The sequence below is a fragment of the Oncorhynchus tshawytscha genome, linkage group LG01, assembly GCF_018296145.1.
Source record: "Oncorhynchus tshawytscha isolate Ot180627B linkage group LG01, Otsh_v2.0, whole genome shotgun sequence".
Taxonomy (NCBI): Eukaryota; Metazoa; Chordata; class Actinopteri; order Salmoniformes; family Salmonidae; genus Oncorhynchus; species Oncorhynchus tshawytscha.
In genome coordinates, this window is record NC_056429.1 from 77667264 (window position 1) to 77690709 (window position 23446).

At 41.5% G+C, this 23446-nt stretch overlaps 3 protein-coding genes across 5 annotated transcripts in view; 1 reads left to right on the forward strand and 2 right to left on the reverse strand.

Moving 5' to 3' along the window:
- Nucleotides 1–3032: 3032 nt before the first annotated feature.
- hnrnph3 (heterogeneous nuclear ribonucleoprotein H3 (2H9)) lies at nucleotides 3033–8951 on the reverse strand. Of its 2 annotated transcripts, none has more exons than XM_024430801.2 (11): nucleotides 8728–8951; nucleotides 7925–8023; nucleotides 7634–7789; nucleotides 5782–5925; nucleotides 5129–5267; nucleotides 4394–4506; nucleotides 4107–4199; nucleotides 3884–4017; nucleotides 3572–3707; nucleotides 3407–3463; nucleotides 3033–3303 (listed from the first exon to the last, which is right to left on the reverse strand). In XM_024430801.2, the coding sequence occupies exons 2-11, from the start codon at nucleotides 8010–8012 to the stop codon at nucleotides 3230–3232; spliced, it is 1134 nt and encodes a 377-aa protein (XP_024286569.1). In that variant the 5' UTR covers nucleotides 8013–8023; nucleotides 8728–8951; the 3' UTR covers nucleotides 3033–3229. The 2 variants fall into 2 exon arrangements, with proteins under 2 accessions (XP_024286569.1, XP_024286562.1); XM_024430794.2 differs by having other exon boundaries at nucleotides 4322–4506; nucleotides 8728–8905.
- Nucleotides 8952–10738: 1787 nt separating this feature from the next.
- LOC112257330 (phenazine biosynthesis-like domain-containing protein) lies at nucleotides 10739–13199 on the forward strand. The gene is made up of 9 exons (XM_024430828.2): nucleotides 10739–10900; nucleotides 11042–11141; nucleotides 11385–11483; nucleotides 11597–11706; nucleotides 11818–11847; nucleotides 11936–12024; nucleotides 12135–12310; nucleotides 12390–12452; nucleotides 12801–13199. The coding sequence occupies exons 1-9, from the start codon at nucleotides 10817–10819 to the stop codon at nucleotides 12911–12913; spliced, it is 864 nt and encodes a 287-aa protein (XP_024286596.1). The 5' UTR covers nucleotides 10739–10816; the 3' UTR covers nucleotides 12914–13199.
- A 533-nt stretch (nucleotides 13200–13732) lies between these two features.
- dna2 (DNA replication helicase/nuclease 2) overlaps nucleotides 13733–23446 on the reverse strand; it is a 33416-nt gene continuing 23702 nt past the window's right edge. For both annotated transcript variants that reach the window (XM_024430818.1, XM_024430810.1), the window contains 17 exons: nucleotides 23095–23226; nucleotides 22755–22983; nucleotides 22510–22627; nucleotides 22237–22390; nucleotides 21927–22121; nucleotides 21353–21586; nucleotides 19729–19845; nucleotides 19527–19636; nucleotides 19264–19373; nucleotides 18488–18709; nucleotides 17772–17965; nucleotides 17287–17376; nucleotides 16923–17130; nucleotides 16634–16723; nucleotides 15929–16111; nucleotides 15599–15745; nucleotides 13733–14203 (listed from right to left, as the gene is read on the reverse strand). In XM_024430818.1, coding sequence (XP_024286586.1) covers nucleotides 14150–14203; nucleotides 15599–15745; nucleotides 15929–16111; nucleotides 16634–16723; nucleotides 16923–17130; nucleotides 17287–17376; nucleotides 17772–17965; nucleotides 18488–18709; nucleotides 19264–19373; nucleotides 19527–19636; nucleotides 19729–19845; nucleotides 21353–21586; nucleotides 21927–22121; nucleotides 22237–22390; nucleotides 22510–22627; nucleotides 22755–22983; nucleotides 23095–23226 — 2587 coding nt within the window. In that variant the 3' untranslated portion in view covers nucleotides 13733–14149. The remainder of the gene's footprint in view (nucleotides 14204–15598; nucleotides 15746–15928; nucleotides 16112–16633; nucleotides 16724–16922; nucleotides 17131–17286; nucleotides 17377–17771; nucleotides 17966–18487; nucleotides 18710–19263; nucleotides 19374–19526; nucleotides 19637–19728; nucleotides 19846–21352; nucleotides 21587–21926; nucleotides 22122–22236; nucleotides 22391–22509; nucleotides 22628–22754; nucleotides 22984–23094; nucleotides 23227–23446) is intronic.

A 23446-nucleotide genomic window follows, 5' to 3' on the forward strand; every position in this document is an offset into this window, starting at 1 on the left:
AGTTTCTGTTCTGAAATGCACTATCAATTAAATTGGCCACAGGTGGACTCCAATCAAGTTGTGACATCCATGATCGGTCCCACTATTTGAAGTGCATCTTATGAAGACTTCATAAGCACTGCATAAATGGGTCACAAATCTGTAACTGTATTTCATGCTCCATAAGATAAAAAAATTTGAATATAGATTGTCACAGTTATGCAACGTTATAAATCTTTATAGAGCATGATATACAGTTATAGATGATTTGAGAATCATCTATGTAGTGCTTATGAAACCAAAAGATGCACTTCAAATAAAGCGGGACTGGATGAGGGACTGGATGATCAAAGGAAAGTTAACGAACCTGAGCTCAATTTGGAGCATCATAGCAAAGGTGTGTGAATACTTCACAGTACCAGTCAAAAGTTTAGACACATACCTACTCATTCCAGGGTTTTTATTTGTACTATTTTCTACATTGTAGAATAATACTGAAGACCAAACTATGAAAAAATGCATTTGGAATCATGCAACCAAGTGTTACACAAATCAAAAAAATTATTTTACGAGATTCTTCAAAGTAGACACCCTTTGCCTTGACAGCTTTGCACAATTTTGGCATGCTCTCAACAAGCTTCATGAGGTAGTCACCTGGAATGCATTAATGTATGAAACTTGCTCTTATGAGGACCGCCACAGGAAAGGAAGACAAGAGTTACCTCTGCTGCAGAGGATAAGTTCATTAAAGTTACCAGCGTCAGAAATTGCAGCCCAATTTGGTGTTACTTGATGTGTCAAGTAACAGACATCTCAACATCAACTGTTCAGAGGAGACTGCGTGAATCAGGCCTTGATGGTCGAATTACTCCAAAGAAACCACTACTAAAGGACACCAATAAGAAGAAGAGACTTGCTTGGGCCAAGAAACACGAGCAATGGACATTAGATTGGTGGAAATCTGTCCTTCAGTCTGATGAGCCCAAATTTGAGATTTTTGGTTCCAACCGCCATGTCTTTGTGAGACGCAGAGTAGGTGAACGGATGTTCTCCGCATGGGTGGTTCCCACCGTGAAACTGTGGAGGTGTGATGGCGCTTTGCTGGTGACATTGTCAGTGATTTTATTTAGAATTCAAGGCACACTTAACCAGCATGGCTACCACAGCATTCTGCAGCGATACACCATGCCATCTGGTTTGCCCTTAGTGGGACTATCATTTGTTTTTCAACAGGACAATGACGCAACACACCTCCAGTCTGTGTAAGGGCTATTTGACCAAGGAGAGTGACAGAGCACTGCATCAGATGACCTGGCCTCAAACAATCCCCCGACCTCAACCCAATTGACTGGTTTGGGATCAGTTGGACCGCAGAGTGAAGGAAAAGCAGTCAACAAGTGCTCAGCATATGTGAGAACTCCTTCAAGACTGTTGGAAAAGCATTCCAGGTGAAGCTCATTAAGAGAATGCCAAAAGTGGCTACTTTAACAAATCAAAATATATTTTAGATTCTTCAAACACTTGGTTATTTCATAGTTTTGATGTCTTAACTATTATTCTACAATGTAAAAGTAGTAAAAAAAATTAACTCTTGAATGAGTAGGTGTCCAAACTTTTGACTGGTACTGTATGTAAAATAGATTTCTGCTAATTATTTTCAATGTGCAAAAATTTCTACAAAATGTTTCACTTTATCATTATGTGGTAGATGGGTGAGAAATGTAAGCCATTTTGAATTCAGGCTGTACCACAAAGGAATAGTTTCTGAAGGCACTGTACCGCAAATGCCTCATTTGCTAAGTTCGCTGAATGATACAGTGCTCTCCATTACTCAGCCTGTATGATCTTTAGCACAGTAAACTGTATCCCAATTGTAGCTCCAAGACAAATGCAATTTAAAAAAACCTAGCGTGCTGATTTATTGGCACACTGAACCATGTTGCACCATAATTTAAAAACTGAGGGTACTGCTAGAGGTCGTCAATAGTTACCACAGCAACTATGTCAAACCCCACAACTCATCTTAGAAATATGATTATAACCTTAAAGACCAAAAAGCAAATGTTCATGAATTTTTACAATATAGTCATAATTGGCTATATCTGAATACTCCCATCTTTATGCAACATTTTCAGGGGACCCGTTTTGGCTCATGAGCGCTACTTTCAAAACTACTGGCTGGAATTATAAAACATCTCTAGCATTGATAAATGAGTTATAATTCAAATTATTTAGATATCAATAGCTGACATAGCTTGTAAATTCTAGGTAGATTTTCCATGAACATACCACCATTCCAGAGCGTCAGTCACCTGAATAGGGCCTGCCACATACGCATCTTGAGCCTGGATCCATGTTTGTAAAAAGACCAAGGCAGGGAGAGCGCTGTCTAAGTCTTCTCTTACACTTTAGACTCTTCTCTGAACCCCCTCCCTCCCTCTGTACTTTAACCCGTGCTAGCAATGACTTTCAAGTCTAAGGGCTAAATTCAATCAGATGGTGTCAGAGGTGGTACTGTTAGAGCTGTCAAATCCACATGCTACTCCTTGCGTTACCGTACCACGGACAATGCGATTGTATGCAACGAAACCACCCGATTTTATAATCCCGCAGCCGCGCTATAAATTCATCCATCCTTGTTAAATTCAAAACACTCGAATTAAACTGAGGCATGTTTTCGCGTTCATTAGGATGGGGGGGATTTATAGCCTAACATCAATGGTTTGACATTTTAGTCATTTCTATCATCGATAGAGCCTACACTTCTATCGCCGTTTTCAACTTCTAACATGGTAGAGATGAGGGAATTGTTTGACACGAGCAGCTGTTCACCGATTTGTCAGCTCATACCGCAGTTACACATCCAAAACCGCCACAAAATCTGCTATGCAGATGTCGGCAAACACAGGTTAATGCTCGATCTGATTGAATCAAGCCGTAAAGCGTAGAAACATGCAGACAGAAGAGGGGAAATTAGCTAACAATAGTAGTAATTAACAAAAATATGCATTATAGCTAATGGTCTTGAAATGATCTTAAACTGAGACACAGAATTAAATATAAAATGTATTAAGTAAAATGTACAATAGTTGGTTAGCCTATGCAACTGCTCAAATATATACTTTTTATTCCACTCTTTGAGACTGGAAATATTTTAAGTAGGTACTTTTTCTGAACATGTGAAAACATTCAAATACAAAACAAATCTTCAAGACTTGAACGTTTGGTTTAGAATGGTGATTACTCCTGTTTAGAACATCCCCCTCAGTCCACTCCGTCTCAAGCCCATGCCTCCTGAGTTACCATAGAAACCGCCGCCTCGGCCTAAAACCAACCAGGAAATAAATTCAGAAATGGCATTAAACATTGATTCAACCATTGTTGTCTGAGTGTTTTCTGAAATACAGGCAGGTGAGAAGAAACTTACCCATTTCAGAAGCTCCACTAGCAGTTGAGTTTAAGAAGAGCTCAATGTATCGATGTTCTGCAGAACAAAAATAAATAAATCCCCTTTAAAAAAGGTTATATTTTATGGTTCATTTTGAGAGTGGGGTAATCATAACGGGGTAAAATTAAGTAGGGCTCCACGTACGCATGTGATTCTTGTCCTTCGACATAGCTGAAACAGCATCTTCATGAGATCTAAACTCAACATCGGCCTCGCCTGTGGATTTCCCATTTGGTCCAAAGTCGATATGAACTCGCACAGGAGTCAATGGGGAGAAGAACTAAACCAAAAAGGCACACGCATATACACCAAAGAGTAAGGGGCTGCTCTGACCACCATGATTGTATAAATTCCAAGTTACATAATTGGACTGTCAATATTTACTTTAAAATGTGTTGACATCATTGGAAGGAGAAATGGGAGTGATTATGGGTACTAGAGAAATGTGATTCTTACATTGGCTATGTCTCCCTCAGTGGCACGGAAAGGCAGGCCCCTCATGTGTACAAAATGGCCACTATGGAAGCCGCTGTGGGAGCCGCTGTGGGAGCTATGATCACCTGCACCACCGTAGCCATGGCCACCTATAGCTGCAAGCCAAGCACAGAATACATTTTCCTGAGAAGGAAATAGAGGCACACCTTCAGTGTGACATTAAAAAGGAAAGAGCATATCTTACCTCTTCCTCTGTCGCCCCTTATTCGGTCATCAAACATGCCATTGCCAAAACAGTAATTACTGAAGCCATTGTAGTTGTCAAAGCCGCCATAGCCTACGTGAACAGACACAAAGAATAGGGAATCAATGATCATCTTTTCAGACCATTGGCCATCCTCAATCCAGTCCATTCACAAACACTAAATTGACTTCACTAACCAAAACTATTGCACATACCCCCACTATAGCCTCCTCCACGCATTTGGTCCAAAAGAGCACCCCCCCGTCCTGGACCAGGGAAGAACCCACCTCGCTCCATCATGGGCCTGTCGTAGGGACTGGGTCTCTGCCCCATCATCCTTCTGGGGAGCTCATAGTAAGCCCGGATCTCATTCCGGCTGCTCTTAAAGATTTCTATGTACCTGAATGGGTTTAAATGCAGGTGGGGTTATGACAAGAACACTACATGGGACAATAGCCATATGGAGAACATCAGCAGACAAGACATTGTGCATGATTTCATATGGGCAACTTTATCTAAGCCAAATAGTTGGGGTCAAACAGATAGCTTTATTGTACATCTAGAGGGGCAAGGAATAATACAATATATTAATTTTAGCAATAGCAGTAACAATATGGCACAGCTTTCACATAATCTGCTAATATTACAGCAGGTTTTGACTTTGCACTTTCATCATGATGCAGTATTAGAAGGCACTCTGACATAAATAGCCTAGTTCCCACAATTCAGCTATTAACAGCTCTATGGTGGTACTGTCATACAATATCTATTGTACTGTCAAAGCTCTCAATTCTGCAGCACTGATCTTAATTCCCTTTTCCCCCATTGCACTGCTTGACAAATAAATTCAATGAAAGACAATGCCCAGATTAAGCATGGTAACTGTCCAAGTAACAAAAAAAATATATTCAAAGTGTGATTTATGAATGATCATACCATCTTTAACTTATAGGAAAGATGCATGACCCCCCGCCCCATATTAGTCATAAAATTAATACCCAGCCCAGACTTTCCGTCCCCACCTGTGCCCTATTCTTTCCTTGTGTTTCCCCAGTGCCTTTTCTGCTATCTCCTTTGAGGCAAACTGCACGAAGGCTTCCCCTGTGCTCCTCCCCTGGTAGTCCATCGGCAATGTTATCCCATTTGGCACGATTTTCAACCCTTTAACCCAAGGACAAATAACCCCACAAGGGGAGACATGTTAAAAGCTGCAACATTCCCATATGTACAAAATAAAAACCCTTTCCGCTTTTATTTGACTATTTCAATGTGATATCTCTTAGTATTAGACACACCAAAAGACCCAAGAACATACTGCTGAACTTTATTCATGAACACATTGACTTCATGTTATTCAAAGAACAGTAACATCAGAGCAGCATCATGCCATCCAGAAGATGTGGTGACTTTGCATGTGGTTTTATAAACAGATATTTGTACATTTGTGTGCATGTATGTTATTGAACTATAAGAGATTGAATATCATGCTATACTAAGTCACCACATTCTTATAAAGCCAAATACGGATTTAATTATTTTGAATTGTATTTGCTTGTCATGCACTTACTTGAATGCCTGAAAACTCTAATCCATCAATAGGCCTGTTTTTGCATTCATAGTTTAAGACATACACTTTGTTCATAGACACCTTACTAAAGCAACGCTATGTATGTACCTGCAAAGAACTGCACTATCTCCTCCTTACTGCAGCCAAAAGGAAGTCCCCGGAGACGTATCATACACCCGCTGCAGCTGTCGTAGTCAGTAGGGCCGCTGCGTTTCAACACCCAGTCCATCTCGCTACGGTTTGACTTGAAAACTACAAGACCGGACAGGAACGGCAAGGATTGACATTAAAGGTCTGAAAGGTACTCGGTAGGTGGGCAAGATTTGGGACTTTTTTGGTAGTCCGTCATGGGTATTTTTTGGATGCCGAAGACTATGATCACTTGCAAAAAATTATAAAATAAACTATTTCAACAAACACATTGGGGAGGAATCAGAAAGACCAGACTAGAGGTCGACCGATTAAATCGGAATGGCCGATTAATTGGGGCCGATTTCAAGTTTACATAACAATCGGAAATCTGTATTTTTGGACACCATTTTTTTTTTACACCTTTAATATTCTTTATTTAACTAGGCAAGTCAGCTAAGAACACATTTTATTTTCAATGATGGCCTAGGAACGGTGGGTTAACTGCCTCGTTCAGTGGCAGAACGGCAGATTCTCACCTTGTCAGCTCGGGGATCCAATCTTGCAACCTTACAGTTAACTAGTCCAACGCAATAACGACCTGCCTCTCTCGTTGCACTCCACAAGGAGTTCCTGTTACGCGAATGCAGTAAGCCGAGGTAAGTTGCTAGCTAGTTAAACGTATCTTATAAAAAACAATCAATCATAATCACTAGTTAACTACACATGGTTGATGATATTACTAGATATTATCTAGCGTGTCCTGCGTTGCATATAATCTGACTGAGCATACAAACATACAAGTATCTGACTGAGCGGTGGTAGGCAGAAGCAGGTGCGTAAACATTCATTCAAACAGCACTTTCGTGCATTTTGCCAGCAGCTCTTCGTTGTGCGTCAAGCATTGCGCTGTTTATGACTTCAAGCCTATCAACTCCCGAGATGAGGCTGGTGTAACCGAAGTGAAATGGCTAGCTAGTTAGCGCGAGCTAATAGCGTTTCAAACATCACTCGCTCTGAGTCTTGGAGTGGTTGTTCCCCTTGCTCTGCATGGGTAACGATGCTTCGAGGGTGGCTGTTGTCGACGTGTTCCTGGTTCGAGCCCAGGGAGGAGCGAGGACAGGGACGGAAGTTATACTGTTAGACTGGCAATTCTAAAGTGCCCATAAGAACATCAAATAGTCAAAGGTTAATGAAATACAAATGGTATAGAGGGAAATAGTCCTATAATAACTACAACCTAAAACTTCTTACCTGGGAATATTGAAGACTCATGTTAAAAGGAACCACCAGCTTTCATATGTTCTCATGTTCTGGGCAAGGAACTTAAACATTAGCTTTCTTACATAGCACATATTGCACTTTTACTTTCTTCTCCAACACTTTGTTTTTGCATTATTTAAACCAAATTGAACACGTTTCATTATTTATTTGAGGCTAAATTGATTTTCTTGATGTACTATATTAAGTTAAAAGTGTTCATTCAGTATTGTTGTAATTGTCATTAATCGGTATCGGCTTTTTTGGCCCTCCAATAATCAGTATCGGTGTTGAAAAATTATGAAATCGGTCGACCTCTAGACCAGACTACTGAAATACTTTTTATTTTGGTTATCATCAGTAAAATATCATAATAAATCACTTGCCCAATGGGGCAACCTCTGAGCAGGCTCAACTTGCGCAACTGCTCAGGTCACTTGTCCCGGACAACCCTTCATGTCAAGCCTTGAGCGGGCAACGTCAGTCATAATATACTGAATAACAACTAGCTGACTGATTGATAAGTCTAAATGTGACGACAGACAGATTAGAGATCTGTCAGACAAAATACCTTCAATATAGCGATGACCCATGTGTTTCCTATCCTTTGCTATGGCTTTTTTAAAATCCTCTGCTGATTTCAGCTCCACGAAAGCTTCTCCACTGGGCCTTCCTTCTTTGGAAAACGTGAAGCACACTCCATTCACTTTCCCGACGATGTTACAATCTGCAAGAGATACACAAGATTAACTTCATTTGAGCCTTCTTCATTGAGCCTTCATTCTTCCTGCCAGTTGCAAACAAACGATAAAGGGACTATTGAATGCCACCACTTTCAGTTTTATGAACGTGGCCTACTCACCAGAGAAGAACCCTGCCACCTCTTCCTGGGTGCAGGACCAAGGCAAGCCACGAATTCTCACCACATACCCATCATCATTCACAGACATAGTCTCTTCCTCTGGACCATGGTTAAAAAGGGCAATACAAGTCTTCATTAACGTTAGCAATATTGTGCATAAAACTTACAACCTTACTAAAGTACTAGCTAGGCCTACATGTGGAATTAGATTTCCTAGTAATTAACATGAGCTAGCTAACTTTAATTGTTAACTAGTTAAACCAGCTAATGTTAGTTGTTTGCCTCAAGGTCGATTGCATCTTCTTGGGACTTTGGCGTACCTCGCAATTATTGACTAGTTTAACTTAACTAGCTACAAGGTTACCGGTCTTTTTTTTTGACTATACAAGTCTTGATAGTTAACGTTAGCTAGAATGAAATCAGAGAGATTCATTTCTCACTCAAGCGCTGTTAATTGGGTTCTGTCATTATAGATGTCCTTGATAGTTTACTGACTGTGACTAAAACACCAATTTCCATAAACTATCCAGATGGATAATGGTATGTTTTCGACAATACATTACTAGCTATCGAGCTAGCCAGTCTTGTTCCGGAGTAGACGCTAAATAACGTTAGCTAGCTAGCCAACTCTTGCTAAGCTAGCTAGCTAGGACATCGCAACGGTCAAACGGTCTAGGTCAGAAAACAAAACTGTCCATCCAGTTCCGAAAATATATCCATTCCAAAGCGAACAAAAAAAACATTATATATTTCAATAGGAAGCCACAAAAATGTTGGGAATAAAATGATAAAACGCGTCTTACAATTTATTTTCCCCGGTCTCAGTTCTTCTCAGGTGACAGGGAGTTCCGCAGCAGGTAATGTCGCGAGAACATAAAACATCTTCTACCAACAGCCGCCCTCTAGCAGTTTCTAAACGCAGAGGCGCAACATCGCGAGACTTCTGGGAACGCTTACCAAATTTACCAAAGGCCCAGATTCACAAAACGTTCTTAATTGCAATTTTCCCTTAACTATACACTTAAGAAGAAAGTTAAGCAAAGTTGCTATTCCTCAAAAAGTTTCTTGGAAATGTTCTTATGTTTCTCCTTAAACTAAAAATTAAGAAGAAATTAGATTATTGAAAATAAAATTATTAATTCCAAGAAAGCTAAACCCTTGTTTTAAGCAGGGCAGTCAGAATAAAAGCTCCTGAAAGCCATTGAACATGTTTAATTCACACAAACTTTATCTGAAAATATCACTATTGATTATTTTACACCCAAGAACATGTTTTAGAACAATAATCTCAGTAAGAAATATGCTAACATGATTGCCATTGCTAGATAAATAGCTTGCTAAAACGGATGTCTAGCAACAACCACATAACATTTGTAAGAAGATATTTGAGAAGTTCCTAAAAAAAATCATTCAATATTAAGATACTGTTGAGGAATTGCACTTACGAACTATTTTATTAACTTGTTGTTTTTCTTAATAAGCTTCTTAAGTTTTTGCGTAAGAAGTGTTTTGTGAATCTGGGCCCAGGTCGGGATTTGTAGTTTGAGAAGTCAATAAGAGATGTGAAAAATTATTAATTAGTTGTTACTTTTCACTAAATCTAAAGGCACAACCTAGATTCCAGCCAATGTCTTAAGTAGTTGAACATGTTATTACTCCAACCTCGTTAAAGCGACAAACTGCCATGTTTTCATTTTCGTCAAAAACAACTCTTGACTTGCACATGCGCAGTTCGGCGCGAGACGACCGTTGGACCCGATGACGTGTTTTAAGGAATGTTATTTTTTTAATATAAACAAAATCAACACAAAAAGTACATGGGGGAACACAATAATATAGAAAGAATATAGAAAGGACAATTGGGCTAGGGGGTACAATATTACATTACACAAGGACCTTAAGGGACATACACACACTTAGACATAACATACATAACAGCTTTTTTGTTGGTAGAATATTTCATTGTCTTAAAATTTGGTTCAATTTATTTTGTAAGGTAAGAAAATGTGTTTTATTTGTACATTTACATTTGTGAATATGATATTTGGCCAAAATAATAATGAAATTAATTACCTAGAATTGTTTCATATTGGCACTCCCCAGTAGGCGCAGTTCTCCATAGGAAGTAATAGAATTCTACAGTATTTCAATTAGAATGTTTGAATGACAAATTTACATGTATTTAGGTATATGTTTATTATAATGGGGACAGTACTTTTTCATGTTTTATTTTTATGTTTAGGTCACAATATGTAAAAGTATGCATTAATGCATTAAGGTATCTGTAATAGAATACATGTGGCAAAAATGTATGTAGACATTAATAAATACATTTCTATAGCCTCCAAAATATATATATTTTTACAGCGGTGAGGGAGTGCCAAGATGGAGGCATGGTGGCTTTAATACAGTGACCCCATCTAGTGTATATATAAATAATTGACCGCAAAGGCTGTTGAAGAATGGTGCGCACACGGTTTTGGGGAAATGTGTCTTTCAGTACAAACCTTCACATAACCTAGCAAATGTGGAATCAAACTGAACACACCCCTGATAAAATAAATAAAAATTAACCCAGGGCAGATGCACACCGAGAGATAGCTACACTTGTCTGTTTCTATGAAATCAATTAAATATCGTATTCATCTGCACTACCTAAAAAGACAGACAAGAGCAATATTTCAAGGTGGGCCTATTCTATTGGGGAGATTGTCTAGCCAAGCCAGCACTATCAAGTGAGTGCAGGTGAAGGAAAGGAGAAAAGGAGAGGAAGCAATGGACTTTAGACTTTTGGGATGATACACCCACTGGTTAAAGTCCATTTGGAGGCGTGCAGCTGTTAAACTTCTGCACTTCTCACTGGGAAATCAGCATAAGCCACTCTAATAAGTAATGGAGATTCCAGTATTCATTGTTGATGCATTTACCAATTTACCTTTCAAAGGAAATCCTGCAGCAGTTTGTCCCCTTTTACATGCAAGTATACTTTCTTTATACATAATTACATCTTATTACATATTCTCATGTATTGCTGAATAATCAACATTAGTATTTGCTTTAAGTTATCTAACCAGTAATCATGCAAAAAAATACTGTTGACTGTTCTCAACCAAACAGGAATTGCAGGATGATATGTACCAGAAAATTGCTGCTGAGATGAACCTGTCAGAGACTGCCTTCATCATAAGGCTAAATTCAAAAGATGACTTCAGCTCAGGTATCTTTTTCGAGACGTTCTGAAATAGAGTTGAAACTGTACTCTATTTCTGTGCAGAAGTTTTCCAAATCTGCCATCTGGTGGTACTCCATTTTATTGCAATTAACCAAGAGGGGGTGATTGATGCCAATGAGAATGAGAGTATATGGGACTCAGGAAAGAAAAGGTAAATCAACTCATCACAACATCCTGAGATTACTGACATGGGAACTTGTATGTATTTTGGTATGTGTTGTATTGAAGGAGCACGCTTCCGCTTGCGTTGGTTCAGCCCCACCAATGAGGTTCCTCTGTGTGGACATGCCACCCTAGCTTCAGCCGCTGTACTGTTTTACAAAAAAAGTAAGAATGACTGTCACATAATACAGTATCTCACATGTAAGCAAGTGAATGGCAACTAGTACAAACATATAGTGCAATTCAATTGTTTCTATCCCACAATTCCCTTCCTAAAGAAAATGTCAACACAACAGTGGTATTTGAGACTTTGAGTGGAGAGCTGTATGTGCAACAACAGGGGGAATCTATAGTGATGGATTTCCCTCTGAACAAACCTACTCCGCTGGTAGGTGATGAAATCAATGTGGCACATTCATGTTGAACATATATATACACTGTACACGTTATAAGTTTTGCATAAAAGCCTTTGCAAATTAATGTAACTTCGTATCCACAGGGTCTCAATGAATTTAAAGACATAGTTAATGTAAGTGCATCATCCTTCTTACCACTGTTTCTATAATTTATGGTGAAGAATTAAGATCATGTCCATCAGTCTGAATATGTATGCGCAGGCTGCTGTGGGAGACCAGCCGATTCGAGAAGTGTGCCTCTGTGGCACCACCAAAAAGCTAATGGTGCGCCTTGCTGACACTTGTGACAGGTAAAAAAAAAAGTACACACTTTACTTTATACATTATCACTGGTGCTGGGAAACAGGATGGAATGGCAAACTTCACTTGAAAGGGATTGAAAGTGACTGTTTGGTTTTAGGTCAGTGCTCACATCCCTGCAGCCAGACCCAGCAGTTCTTCTCCGTGTAAACACTGGAGGAAGGGTTAGGGGTCTGATTGTCACCATGATTGGAGCCCCTGGCTGTCAGCCTGGCTATGACTTCTACTCCAGAAACTTCTCCCCCTGGTTTGGGATTCCTGAGGACCCTGTGACTGGTAAGTACAGCGGACATTGGCAAGTCTTTTCTGTAGTCTTTTAGAAAGTTTAATTTGGTTTGTTTTTACATCATTGCAGGCTCTGCACATACTGTCCTTGCAGGCTACTGGTCTGAGAAACTGGGCAAGAAAAAGATGCTGGGTGGGTAACAGTGGAGGCTGCTAAGGGGAGGACGGCTCATGACAACAGCTGGAACCGCACAAATGGAATGGCATCAAACACGTGGAAACCATGTGATTGATACCATTCCACTTACTCCGCTCCAGCCATTACCACAAGCCCGTTCTCCCCAATTAAGGTGCCACCAACCTTCTGCGGTGGGTAATGTAAACAGCATTGCAACATGGAGTTCAAATTCCATTGCACAGAACCCAATCAATTTACAGATATTGATGGACAGGTACATCTAGAGTAAAATAAATCCAATAAATAAATAATGTAAACATCATTAAAAGAACTACCTCACTGCATTCTCCTCCTGTGTGACAGCCTATCAGTGCTCCAGTCGTGGTGGGGAGTTGGAGCTGGAACTACGGGATGATGGCAGACTGAATATCGCTGGCCAGGCTGTAACCGTCCTGCAAGGGATTCTAACTGTGTAGAGGCTATACTGTTCACGTCGACCTAGCCAAATAATCTGTAGACCTAGCTGTGGCTACAGATTTGAGTTTGAGATTAACAATTTGATACAATGGAATAGTCATTTAACAGATGCTCTTATCCAGAGCGATTTACAGGTTTGGGTTAAGTGCCATGCCAAGGGCACAGGCAGACTTTTCACCAAGTTGGCTCAGGATTCGAACCAGCGACTTTTCAGTTACTGGCCCAACGGTCTTTAACCGCTAGTCTACCTGCCGCTCTAGTGAACACTCAGCATACAATCCTCACCATTTGTATTTGGACAGTAATCAACTTAAAATTTAGGCTCTATAGCCCAGCATTTTGGATTCGAGATCAAGTTTTGAGTAGGAGGCGAGAATACAGAATGTCACTTAATGTGAGTGTATTTTCATACATATTGGTTGCAACACTATATACACAGAGCGTTGCCATTCTTAAAATTACTTATTTTGGTGTTCAAACTTTTGTTCATGTTTTATCTAAACTCTGGCACGAGTTTAGATAAAAGCATGAGGAAGTGTATTGCTGGTTAGGGTACATTTCTGAAAACCAAGTGAAATCGCAAAAAAAGAAAGTGTAACCTCCTGTTCTCTACATGTGACCCCATGTCTGGACTCCAAAATGCAGATTTGGTTCCAATAAAGAAAACTTCATTTAATAAGACAAAAGCCCTTCATGAACCGTGTCCCCCCATTTTAAGTCAGAATTAGAATTTATGCTTCATTTTCCAAATACATATGGCGAGGACTGTATTTCAACAGTCTGGAATTTTACTGACAGGGACACAAGGGAAACAAATGTACAACACTTAAAATGATTTATTCACATAGAAATTTTCAAAATTAACGTCAATATAACAAGTAAAAGCTTGACAATCAGCACTGGCTCAGAAACAAGACTAATGACCAATCTTAATCTAACGGAGGTCTGTGAGGCAATGTCTGAGCAATTGCTACATAGCAGATTTAGTGTAAATGGTGCCTGTACTTCAACTTTCGAATGGTCACATTCTGTTGTAATAAAAATCATTAAAACAATAACACCACAAACATAGCTGCCATGGATTCTTGTTAAAACATGAATTAAAAAATATATAGCATACTATCAACTATTTCAAGTAATCAATATTGAGGAATCGATACATTGCTTGATCAGTCTAAAGGCTGATTTCCAGATGGTGAGTGGAGGAAAGGCAATGTTCTACATCAGATGTCCCGTCACAGGTGCATGGTGGGTAATACCTCATGGGCTGCTGGAGGGAGCTGGAAGACGTGGGCCAGTTAAGACAAACACCCTGAGTGGATTGAACAGTAATCATTATCAATCATCAAACAACAACTTAAACCTGTAAAACATTGTTTAAACCTGTAAAACACTGATGTCTACTGCCATTGGCCTGGGGGATAGGTTTATGACAGTCATAAATACCTCTTCCCTCCATTCTCTCACTACCCTACTGAGGTTACATTTGCAAAACCCTTGGTTAACAGAGATTCTGGGAACATCAGAAGGTGGGGGGGGATTAACTATATTCTGGTAATCCGACCAATGGAACATATGCAGTGGTACTTAATGAATATGATGTCAGTTCGGTTGTCATCCGAGACATTCTCATCAATGATCAGATGACAAACTCTATAGTGGAAAGTCTACACATCAGTTATCGGATTCACATGGAATTGCTGTTCAATTTAAATGTTTGAATATGAAATTATTCGTGATGGGATGAAATGTGATTTTAGCTTCTAAAATGTGAGATTTGGGTTTTCATAAGATAGGGCTCTGCTCCATCAGTGGCCCGCCCCTGTGAAGGGACATGGGCTATAAAACTTTTCAAACACGCCCTCCTCTCCCTTCCTATATAAGCCCTTGACGACAATATAACCTCCTGTTCCGAGGATGTTGGACGACGGTCCTATGTCAGAATGGTTCAGATAATAACTACAGAACGAAGCCAACATCAGCATGAGCTTTGGTTGCGAATGGTATGAACTTTGAACTCTTATTCAGTACAGAAGTGATACCTCCTAGCCGTTGAGATAACAACAGCAGATGCAACGAGGGTTAGGAAGGAACAGAGAGTATCCCGTCTATCACCCAACGACGTTACTACAACGTATCCAATTGACAACCAGAGACATTCTTCAAAGGACTTGGTTTGGCAACACGGCCTTCCATCTACCACCAACCTACCGAAGCGCAGCTCAGAGTAAATATTTATTGCATTTTCCTTTTCCAAATGGGCGGTAATTTAGAATGCATCAGATACTGTATTTACGATAGCACAGCTTCTCCCTGTGTCCCTCAGTCTTCCCGCTCTTTCACTCAAACCCAGCCCTTTTCCTTTGTTTAACAAGCGGTCATATCTGTTCCGCCCGCTAGGGACGTTTTCCTTTATGATGTAATTTGTAATCAAGATAACAGCTCTATAAATATTATTTCATGGTGCCCGACTCTCTAGTTAATTACATTTACATGATTAGCTCAATCAGGTAATATTAATTACGGATAAAAAAAATTATAGAATAGCATGTCATATCACTTAATCTGGCATAGCCAAAGACACGACACTATACAACAAACATTATAGCACCTCCACAGTATCCATTCACCACTGTATTTCTCTCAGCCATGGTTAAGGCCATACTGGGCAGTGTAAAGGATATCATGCTCTCCTGTGTGAGGTGGTTGAGGAGTTTTTCCAGGGGGGCGTAGCGGCGCAGGGTGGGGGCCGAGCCCACCATGAGGAGCTTGTGTTTAGCTCTCGTGATGGCCACGTTCAGCCTCCTCCAGTCCTTCAGCAGCTCACCCAGCTGGCAACAGACGAGGTCTCACACAGATCAAAAATGTCATGACACATACAATATGTCCAATTTATATACAAATAACTAATGTTGAAATTTGCAGAGAATCTATTTTAACTATCCATCCAAAATTGAGGTACTTTGACAAAGGTCAAGATCTCAAGAGACATGGTCGGTTTAAGGTCAACTCACATTGCCTTCTGGGTGACTCCTGACAAAGGAAACGATGATGACGCTCTTGTCGCGGCCCTGGTACTTGTCCACAGTGTTGACCTCCACATTGCTGAAGGCTGGCCCGGCTAGTAGGCATGAGATGGCCTTCAGTTGTTGTCTGTAGGGAGCAATGACCCCGATGTCACTGGCCCTGCACCCAGCCTAGTAGAACACAAGGGTATAATTAAGCAATAAGGCCCGAGGGGGAGTGGTATATGGCCAACGTACCACAGCTAAGGGCTGTTCTTATCCACAACATAACAGAGTGCTAGGACACAGCCCTTACCGTGGTATAATGGCCATTTATATCACAAATCCGAGGTGCCTTATTGCCATTATAAATTGGTTACCAACGTAATTAGAGAGGTAAAAATAAATGTTTGGTCATACCCATGGTATACGGTCTAATATAACATGGCTTTCAGACAATCAGCATTCAGGGCTCGAACCACCCACTTAATAACAGGTTAGTTAGTGTAGTACTACCTCTACATGTATCAATGAAGAGCAATCACAAAACAGAGCACTGAGTGACATTTTGAACCAAAGGGGTGGGGGGGAACAAAGACAGTTCTGCTGTTCTAACACAGTACATACAATCTCTGTCATTGCTGTGAGTCCAAGTAAATCGGATTAATTCATTGAAATTTGTGCATTTCATTTGACTTTCATTGAAGCTCCCACCTTCAATAGCAGACTGACTATGCCGTGCACCAGAGCAGCTTCTGTCTGGTTGCTGATTCCCCGCTGGTCAACCGTCTCCAGGGCTGGAACCTGTCAGTCAGAGCAGCAGTGAGGCACTCAAAGAAGAGGCATGCATATGCAGGTCGAATAACATACAAAGGTCCAACAACACCGTTACACACGTCACACAAGCCACACTTAAATGCTTATTTAGTTTTGTGGCATCATGTAAAATATAGTAATCAAAATAAAGAGTATTGTAAGAATAATATTGGCGCAAGAGACTGACCTGGGTGGTGTCCAGGAAGCAGACAGGGTTGAGAGGCTCCAGAGCTGCCTGGACCCAAGCCAGGTCCTCCGGCCGGCCCAGACTCAGCTCCAGCTCCCTCTGGACAGAGCCCTGGGAGGGCAGGTTCAGCATGGCGCTGGCCGTTCTCTCTGAGCCACACTCCAGCCTCCCTCCGTACATCAGAGTGTTACTTAGGGACATGATTTTACTGTGGAGGCCACCATGAAATTAGTGTAAAAACGTTGGGTGTGACGAAAGGAAACAGTAACCATTGAGAAAAATAGATAAACAATAGAAAAACAAATTGATGCTGAAATAAATGTTTGAAATAGTTGACATGATTTTGTTAGGAAGAATAACCCACCTATTCATCCTGTACTGGACGTTCAGCTGAACTACAGCCTCACTTTTACGCTCGAGACGCTTGAATAGACTCTCGTCCATACCCAACAACCTGATGACGACTTGAAACATTAGAAATGGAGAGGAAACTCTACTCGAAGAATCCACACTCTTATTTATTGTATGTTTGGTTTCATCGATCCTGAGAGGAGGGGTCGGTGGTGGTTGTAGGGATGTGTCTACTAGGGCTGGGAATTACTAGGGACCTCAGGGTATGATATTATAACGATATGTTGCCGTTAGAATCGCAATACATATTGCGATTCGATACTGTGATTTTTCCATGTCATGGAAATAAAACAAATTGTCACCCTATTTAAAAAGATGGAGGGCAAATATTTGCATTTTGGTGAAGCTAGAGCAAAAATAATATTGCAATCTTGTCAAAACGATAACATCCCGGTGTAACTTTATACATTTTTGACCCCATCACTAGAATCTACTCACCTAGCCTCTCTGTTCTGGACAATGGGGGGCAGCTGTTGGTGGTCCCCCACCAGGACAAAGCGCTGGGCATAGAACAGGGGCCCAAGGCACACTGGCTGACTGATCTGGGACGCCTCGTCCACAATGCAAAAGTCAAAACGACGACGGGAGAAAATGGGGTGCTTTACACCCATGCACGTGGTGGCCACCACCAGCTATGGAGAGATGGGAGGGGTTATTACATAAGTTTTTGTATGATAACTGTAGTCTCTCAATGGTTGTGTTCTGCCATCTTGTGAGAGTCCATTTGAACAATTGTAGATCATGCGATAGGGCTGTGGCAGTCATAAAATTGTCAGCAGGTGATTTCCTTTCTAGGGAGTTTTTCCTAGCCACCGTGCTTCTACACCTGCATTGCTTGCTGTTTGGTGTTTTAGGCTGGGTTTCTGTACAGCACTTTGAGATATCAGCTGATGTAAGAAGGGCAATAGAAATACATTTGATTTGAAATAAAATAGATAAAAATGCAGTAGAGCTTGGAGAAGCCTTATTACCATGACAAAACGGGTCAAGCGGAATTTGACTGCCGTCATAACTCGTGACCACCAGTGTGGCGGTAATACGGTCAACATAACAGCCCTAATCATGGAACTGCTCTTCCTTAGCCTGGGTTAAGTGCAGTTGGGTGGCAGAGCATCGCTCTAAGTTGCCTCTTTCCCTCAGTTTAGCCCACTCACCTCCTTGTTGTAAAGATTCTCCAGCTCAGGGAGTGTGTGGATGCCGTTGGTCCGACACCTCTCCTCTGTGTAGGCCAGGATGTCTGGGTGGACCTTCTGAGCCCGGCCCAGACGCAGGAAGCCCACCTTGAACCTCCGGAGCTTTAGCAGGATGTTGTCCACAGCAGAGTGGGTGTAGCTGGTCAGCAGCACACTGAAGCCACATGCATGGAGAATACGCACCTGAGTAAGGACAGAGAGGAAGGAGACTCAACAACCATTCCAATGTTGATCACATTCACACATACATTGGTCACAGAGAGTGTGTTCGTAAATTGTGCAGAATGTGCAGAAAAACGGATTAATTTACGAACGCTCAACACCCCTTGAATATGGCCGGTGTCATTAAACGTTGGCAAAAAAATAGTAATTAAATTGTTGCCAGCAGCACAGTTAATGCCACCAATGCTCTGGATAACATGAACAGCCTAACCAGCTCGTCTAGGGTGAGTAAAATGGTCAGTGAGGCGTTCCCTCATTTGTGTCTGGAATTAGCTAGCAAGCTATCCAACGTTAACCAGTTACCTTGGGTGCTTGACTACCGTTGTGAGGTCAGAACGCTCGGGTCAACCATACTCCTCGGGCAGAGTGCGCTCTGAACGCTCCGAGCTTAACGCTCTGAATTTACAAATGGACAATGTGACAACACTGAGCACACTCTGGCACTCCAGATTGAATTGACAAAATACACCCAGAGTATCTAAGTAGAACAGGGAAATGACAAACACTGCTCTTACCAGTGTGCATATAGTGGTGGTTTTCCCAGTGCCAGGCATCCCAACTATGAGCGTATAATCTTTGGAGAGCAAAACCTTCTTCATGGCCTGTTTCTGAGGTTTGTTGAGCCCTGAGACAGAGATGAAACACCAAGTTAGTGTTATAGTTCACTGGAGAGCTTTGCAATTAAGTTAGCAAATAAATAAAATGTTAATATAAAAAAGGTAACAACTAAAGTGAGACAAAGGAGAGCGGAACAGGGGTGACCAATCAGGGGACACACCTTTCAGAATGTTGGCGACTGTGTCCTTAGCTTCCCTGGGCAACACACTGCTAAGGTTGTCAATGAACTGAGGAGGGTGGAAATCCACTATCAGCTCCCTTAGTCTTTCACTGCAAAGGGGGAGGTGGAGCCATGAGTTAATACCTACTATTAGAGGTACGAGGTAAGTTAGTTCCATTTCAGGCAGTAGTACTGAACAGACCTTGAAGGAGACCTTTTCATCATCTTGGAGAGGTTGACCAGATGGGTGCTCAATCCCATTACCCCTTCGTCCTGGTCCAGTCGGAACACAACATCAGAGGAACACTTCGAAAGGTCCCTATGGAGATGAGGGGAACAGCTTCTACTTCAGATGAATACACATACAAATAGCAACAAAAAAAACGAGCTAAAACCGATATATATAAACTATGAACATGTATGGAATCATGTAGCAACGAAAAAAAGTGTTAAACATTTGAGATTATTTGAGGTTCTTCAGAGTAGCCACCCTTTGCCTTGGATGACAGCTTTGCACACTCTTGTCATTCTCTCAACCAGCTTCACCTGGAATGCTTTTCTAACAGTCTTGAAGGAGTTCCCACACACGCCGAGCACCTGTTGGCTTCTTTTCCTTAACTCTGCATTCCAACTCATCCCAAACCATCTCAATTGGGTTGAAGTCAGGTGATTGTGGAGGCCAGGTCATCTGATGCAGCACTCATCACTTTTCTCCTTGATCAAATAGCCCTTACACAGCCTGGAGGTGTGTTTTGGGTCATTGTCCTGTTCAAAAACAAATGATAGTCCCACTAAGCGCAAACCAGATGGGATGGCGTATCGCTGCAGAATACTGTGGTAGCCATGCTGGTCAAGTGTGCCTTGAATTCTAAATAAAATCACTGACAATGTCACCAGCAAAGCGCCATCACACCTCCAGTTTCACAGTGAGAACCACCCATGCGGAGAACATCTGTTCACCTACTCTGCGTCTCACAAAGACACGGCGGTTGGAGCCAAAAATCTCAAATTTAGACTCATCAGACCAAAAGGACAGATTTCCAACGGTCTAATGTTCATTGCTCGTGTTTCTTGGACCAAGCAAGTCTCTTCTTATTGGTGACCTTTAGTCGTGGTTTCTTTGGAGTAATTCGACCATCAAGGCCTGATTCACACAAGTTCTTAATTTTCTGGTTTGACTGACCCTCCATGTCTTAAAGTAAGGATGGACTGTAATTTCTCTTATTATTCTCTTATTTGAGCTGTTCTTGACATAATATGGACTTGGTCTTTTACCAAATAGGGCCATCTTCTGTATACCACCCCTACGAAGACATGGATGTTGATTAAGGCAGTCCCCCGCACCTCTGATTCAGAGGGGTTGGGTTAAATGCGTAAGACATATTTCAGTTGAATACATTGTTGGACAACTGACCAGGTATCCCCCTTTCCCTTACCCTGTCACAACAAAACTGATTGGCTCAAACGCATTAAGTAAAGAAATTCCACAAATTAAGGCACACCTGTTAATTGAAATTGCATTCCAGGTGACTGGTTGAGAACACCAGTGTGCAAAGCTGTCATCAAAGCATGGCTACTTTGAAGAACCTAAAATATAAATATTTTTGATTTGTTTAATACTTTTGGTTACTACATGATTCCATACATGTAATTTTATAGTTTTGATGTCTTTACTATTATTCTACAATGTAGAAAATAGTAAAAAGAAAAACCCTGGAATGAGTAGGTGTCCAAACTTCTGACTGGTTCTGTATATAGAAACTCACTAAACCTCTCATTCCCAGATTACCATCGTGTTTTGAAAGACATTGATACTGCCATCTTACCGATCCAGGGAGCAGCTTACTGCAGTGCTGCTCACGTCTGTGACGTATCCAGCTGCCACACCAATTAGCTGCAAATCATGGTCGCTCACCACAACTCTGTCGCCAACAATCAAGCCCGTCACACCCTGTTCCCCACCACGACGGCGCTCAAAACGGTGGATATACACACCATCTGACTGGTTCTTCACTGGGCCAATCAGCTGCATGTTTCCCATACACCCCCCACTCTTCTCCCTGGACACCAAAAACAAATTAGACCACCAAATCACCGGCAAAAGCTTGAGGACCACCATTAGGGGAGTTGCGGAATCTTTTAGCATAAAATGTCTTTGCATTCAAATTTAGAGTACATTTTGTCAGTGAATGTAACAGATTGAAGACCTATTATTACAGATATAAATTGTTCAACAAACATCCATTGTGAAAACTCATGTAATTTTTTCAAACAATTATAGCCCACCTCCCCAACACTATCAGCTCACATATGTCACTGTCAATGTTCACAGTTCTGTAAGTCACATTATGTAAACCACATCTGATTATAGATTATCTGATACATAGATTTCTTCCAGACCTCTCTTGGGCAGACTGCAGCCAGATGTTGTGCCGGCCTCCCTTCCTCTCCATGGTGTGGGTCTCCAGGGCACAGAGGAGCAGCCAGTGGCTGAAGTAGAGCAGGTGTGCCTCTGTCAGGTGCTCACTCTCCTGCTGCACCAACAACTGCTGTGACTCACTGGAGTAGTAGTCTGGAGCCCTGCTCTCAATGGCCCTGTGCGCGCACACACACACACACACCAGCTGATTTTTAAGGGCATGAAGTTGCTGTTGTCCTGAATCTCCTATCAGCATATAAGTAGTTCACTCTGAAAGGAAGGCAGTTGTACCTGTCATAGAGAGCACAGTTCCTGATCTGGGGACACCACTTGCAGGCCTGTCTGTCTGTGATGATCCCTGGTAGAGGTGCCATCCGTGTCTTGCCTTCCTTCTCCATACTATTGCCAACGTGATGCGCCAGGGTGTTCCTTAATTTCAACAGCTCTGAGAGCGAGATAGAACATGAGTCAACTATGAGGTCCTGTCTCAAAAGAAATTAATAAAACCTATGTTCCCCATGGAAAATTAAATTCCAAACACAGATTTTTGTGGTCAGGGCTTACCTCTTCTGTCCATGTGGTTCCCGACTATAGGATGCAGGTTGCCAGTCTTCAGGTAGAGCAGGAATCCTGCCTCTGCATCACTGCGTCTCTCTAAGCTCATCAGAGTGTAAAGGATGACCTGGACAATAACAAGAGTTTTTATTGGTTTGAGCACTGTTGCAGTCATAACACATGAATGGTTCATAGAGCTCAATATTTGCTATCTGACTGCCAGACTGTGCGTGTTCGTTCCACTGGTGTAGTACCTGGCTGCGGTGTTCAATGGAGTTGGACTCTTTGCCAGTCTTCAGCTCCAAAGGCATTACCCTGTTGAGTGGAGGCCTGCCCTTGCGATGAATACGCACCCCTGCTGTCACGTCAATTTTACCCTTCAGGCCGAAACGTGGCGACCAAATGTTTTCCTCGATGTCCACAAAATCTGTGACAGCAATGCTGCATGCGGAGTCCTGCCAGCTCAGTGCCCCATCACTTGGCCTGTGGGTGGGGAGGACCAACATTTTTTAAACTGCCAGTCTTAAAAAATCTTTTAAGATATAGAATGGAGAATCAAATTAGTTAGGGGTGGGGTGAGTTGGTACTACTCACAATTTGAGAGTTAACAGTTTCTTGCCTGCCTGTGGAGAGGTGTGAAGGTAATCTCTGGCCCATTCTGTCAGTGCAGGCAGGTACTCCCAAATCTCCTGCTTCATGTCCTCCTGAGTCAGTTTCAGGGTGTACCTATGAGGAGGATTGAGAAGAATTACAATAAAACCCAGACTTAAAGCTGCAAAATGTAACTTTTTGGGTCACCCACAATTCAATGTGAATTTGGTAGGATTATAGATCTGTCATCCTCATTGAAAGTAAGACTAACATGTGGTAAATCTGTTCAATGAGCGCTATATGTATGCATCCCATGCTTAAGTTAACTTCTTGGATATAGGGGGCGCTCTTTTAA

Bases quoted from the DNA above. Each gene is read 5' to 3' on its own strand.
- hnrnph3 (XM_024430794.2), bottom strand. From the start codon at position 8,012: ATGTCTGTGAATGATGATGGGTATGTGGTGAGAATTCGTGGCTTGCCT. The intron at 7,790-7,924 runs GTGAGTAGGCCA...TATCTCTTGCAG, and splicing joins GGTGGCAGGGTTCTTCTCTG to ATTGTAACATCGTCGGGAAA. The intron at 4,507-5,128 runs GTGGGGACGGAA...AAACCCATTCAG, and splicing joins AAGGAAAGAATAGGGCACAG to GTACATAGAAATCTTTAAGA.
- LOC112257330 (XM_024430828.2), top strand. From the start codon at position 10,817: ATGGAGATTCCAGTATTCATTGTTGATGCATTTACCAATTTACCTTTC. The intron at 11,848-11,935 runs GTAAGTGCATCA...ATGTATGCGCAG, and splicing joins AATTTAAAGACATAGTTAAT to GCTGCTGTGGGAGACCAGCC. The intron at 12,453-12,800 runs GTGGGTAACAGT...CCTGTGTGACAG, and splicing joins GGGCAAGAAAAAGATGCTGG to CCTATCAGTGCTCCAGTCGT.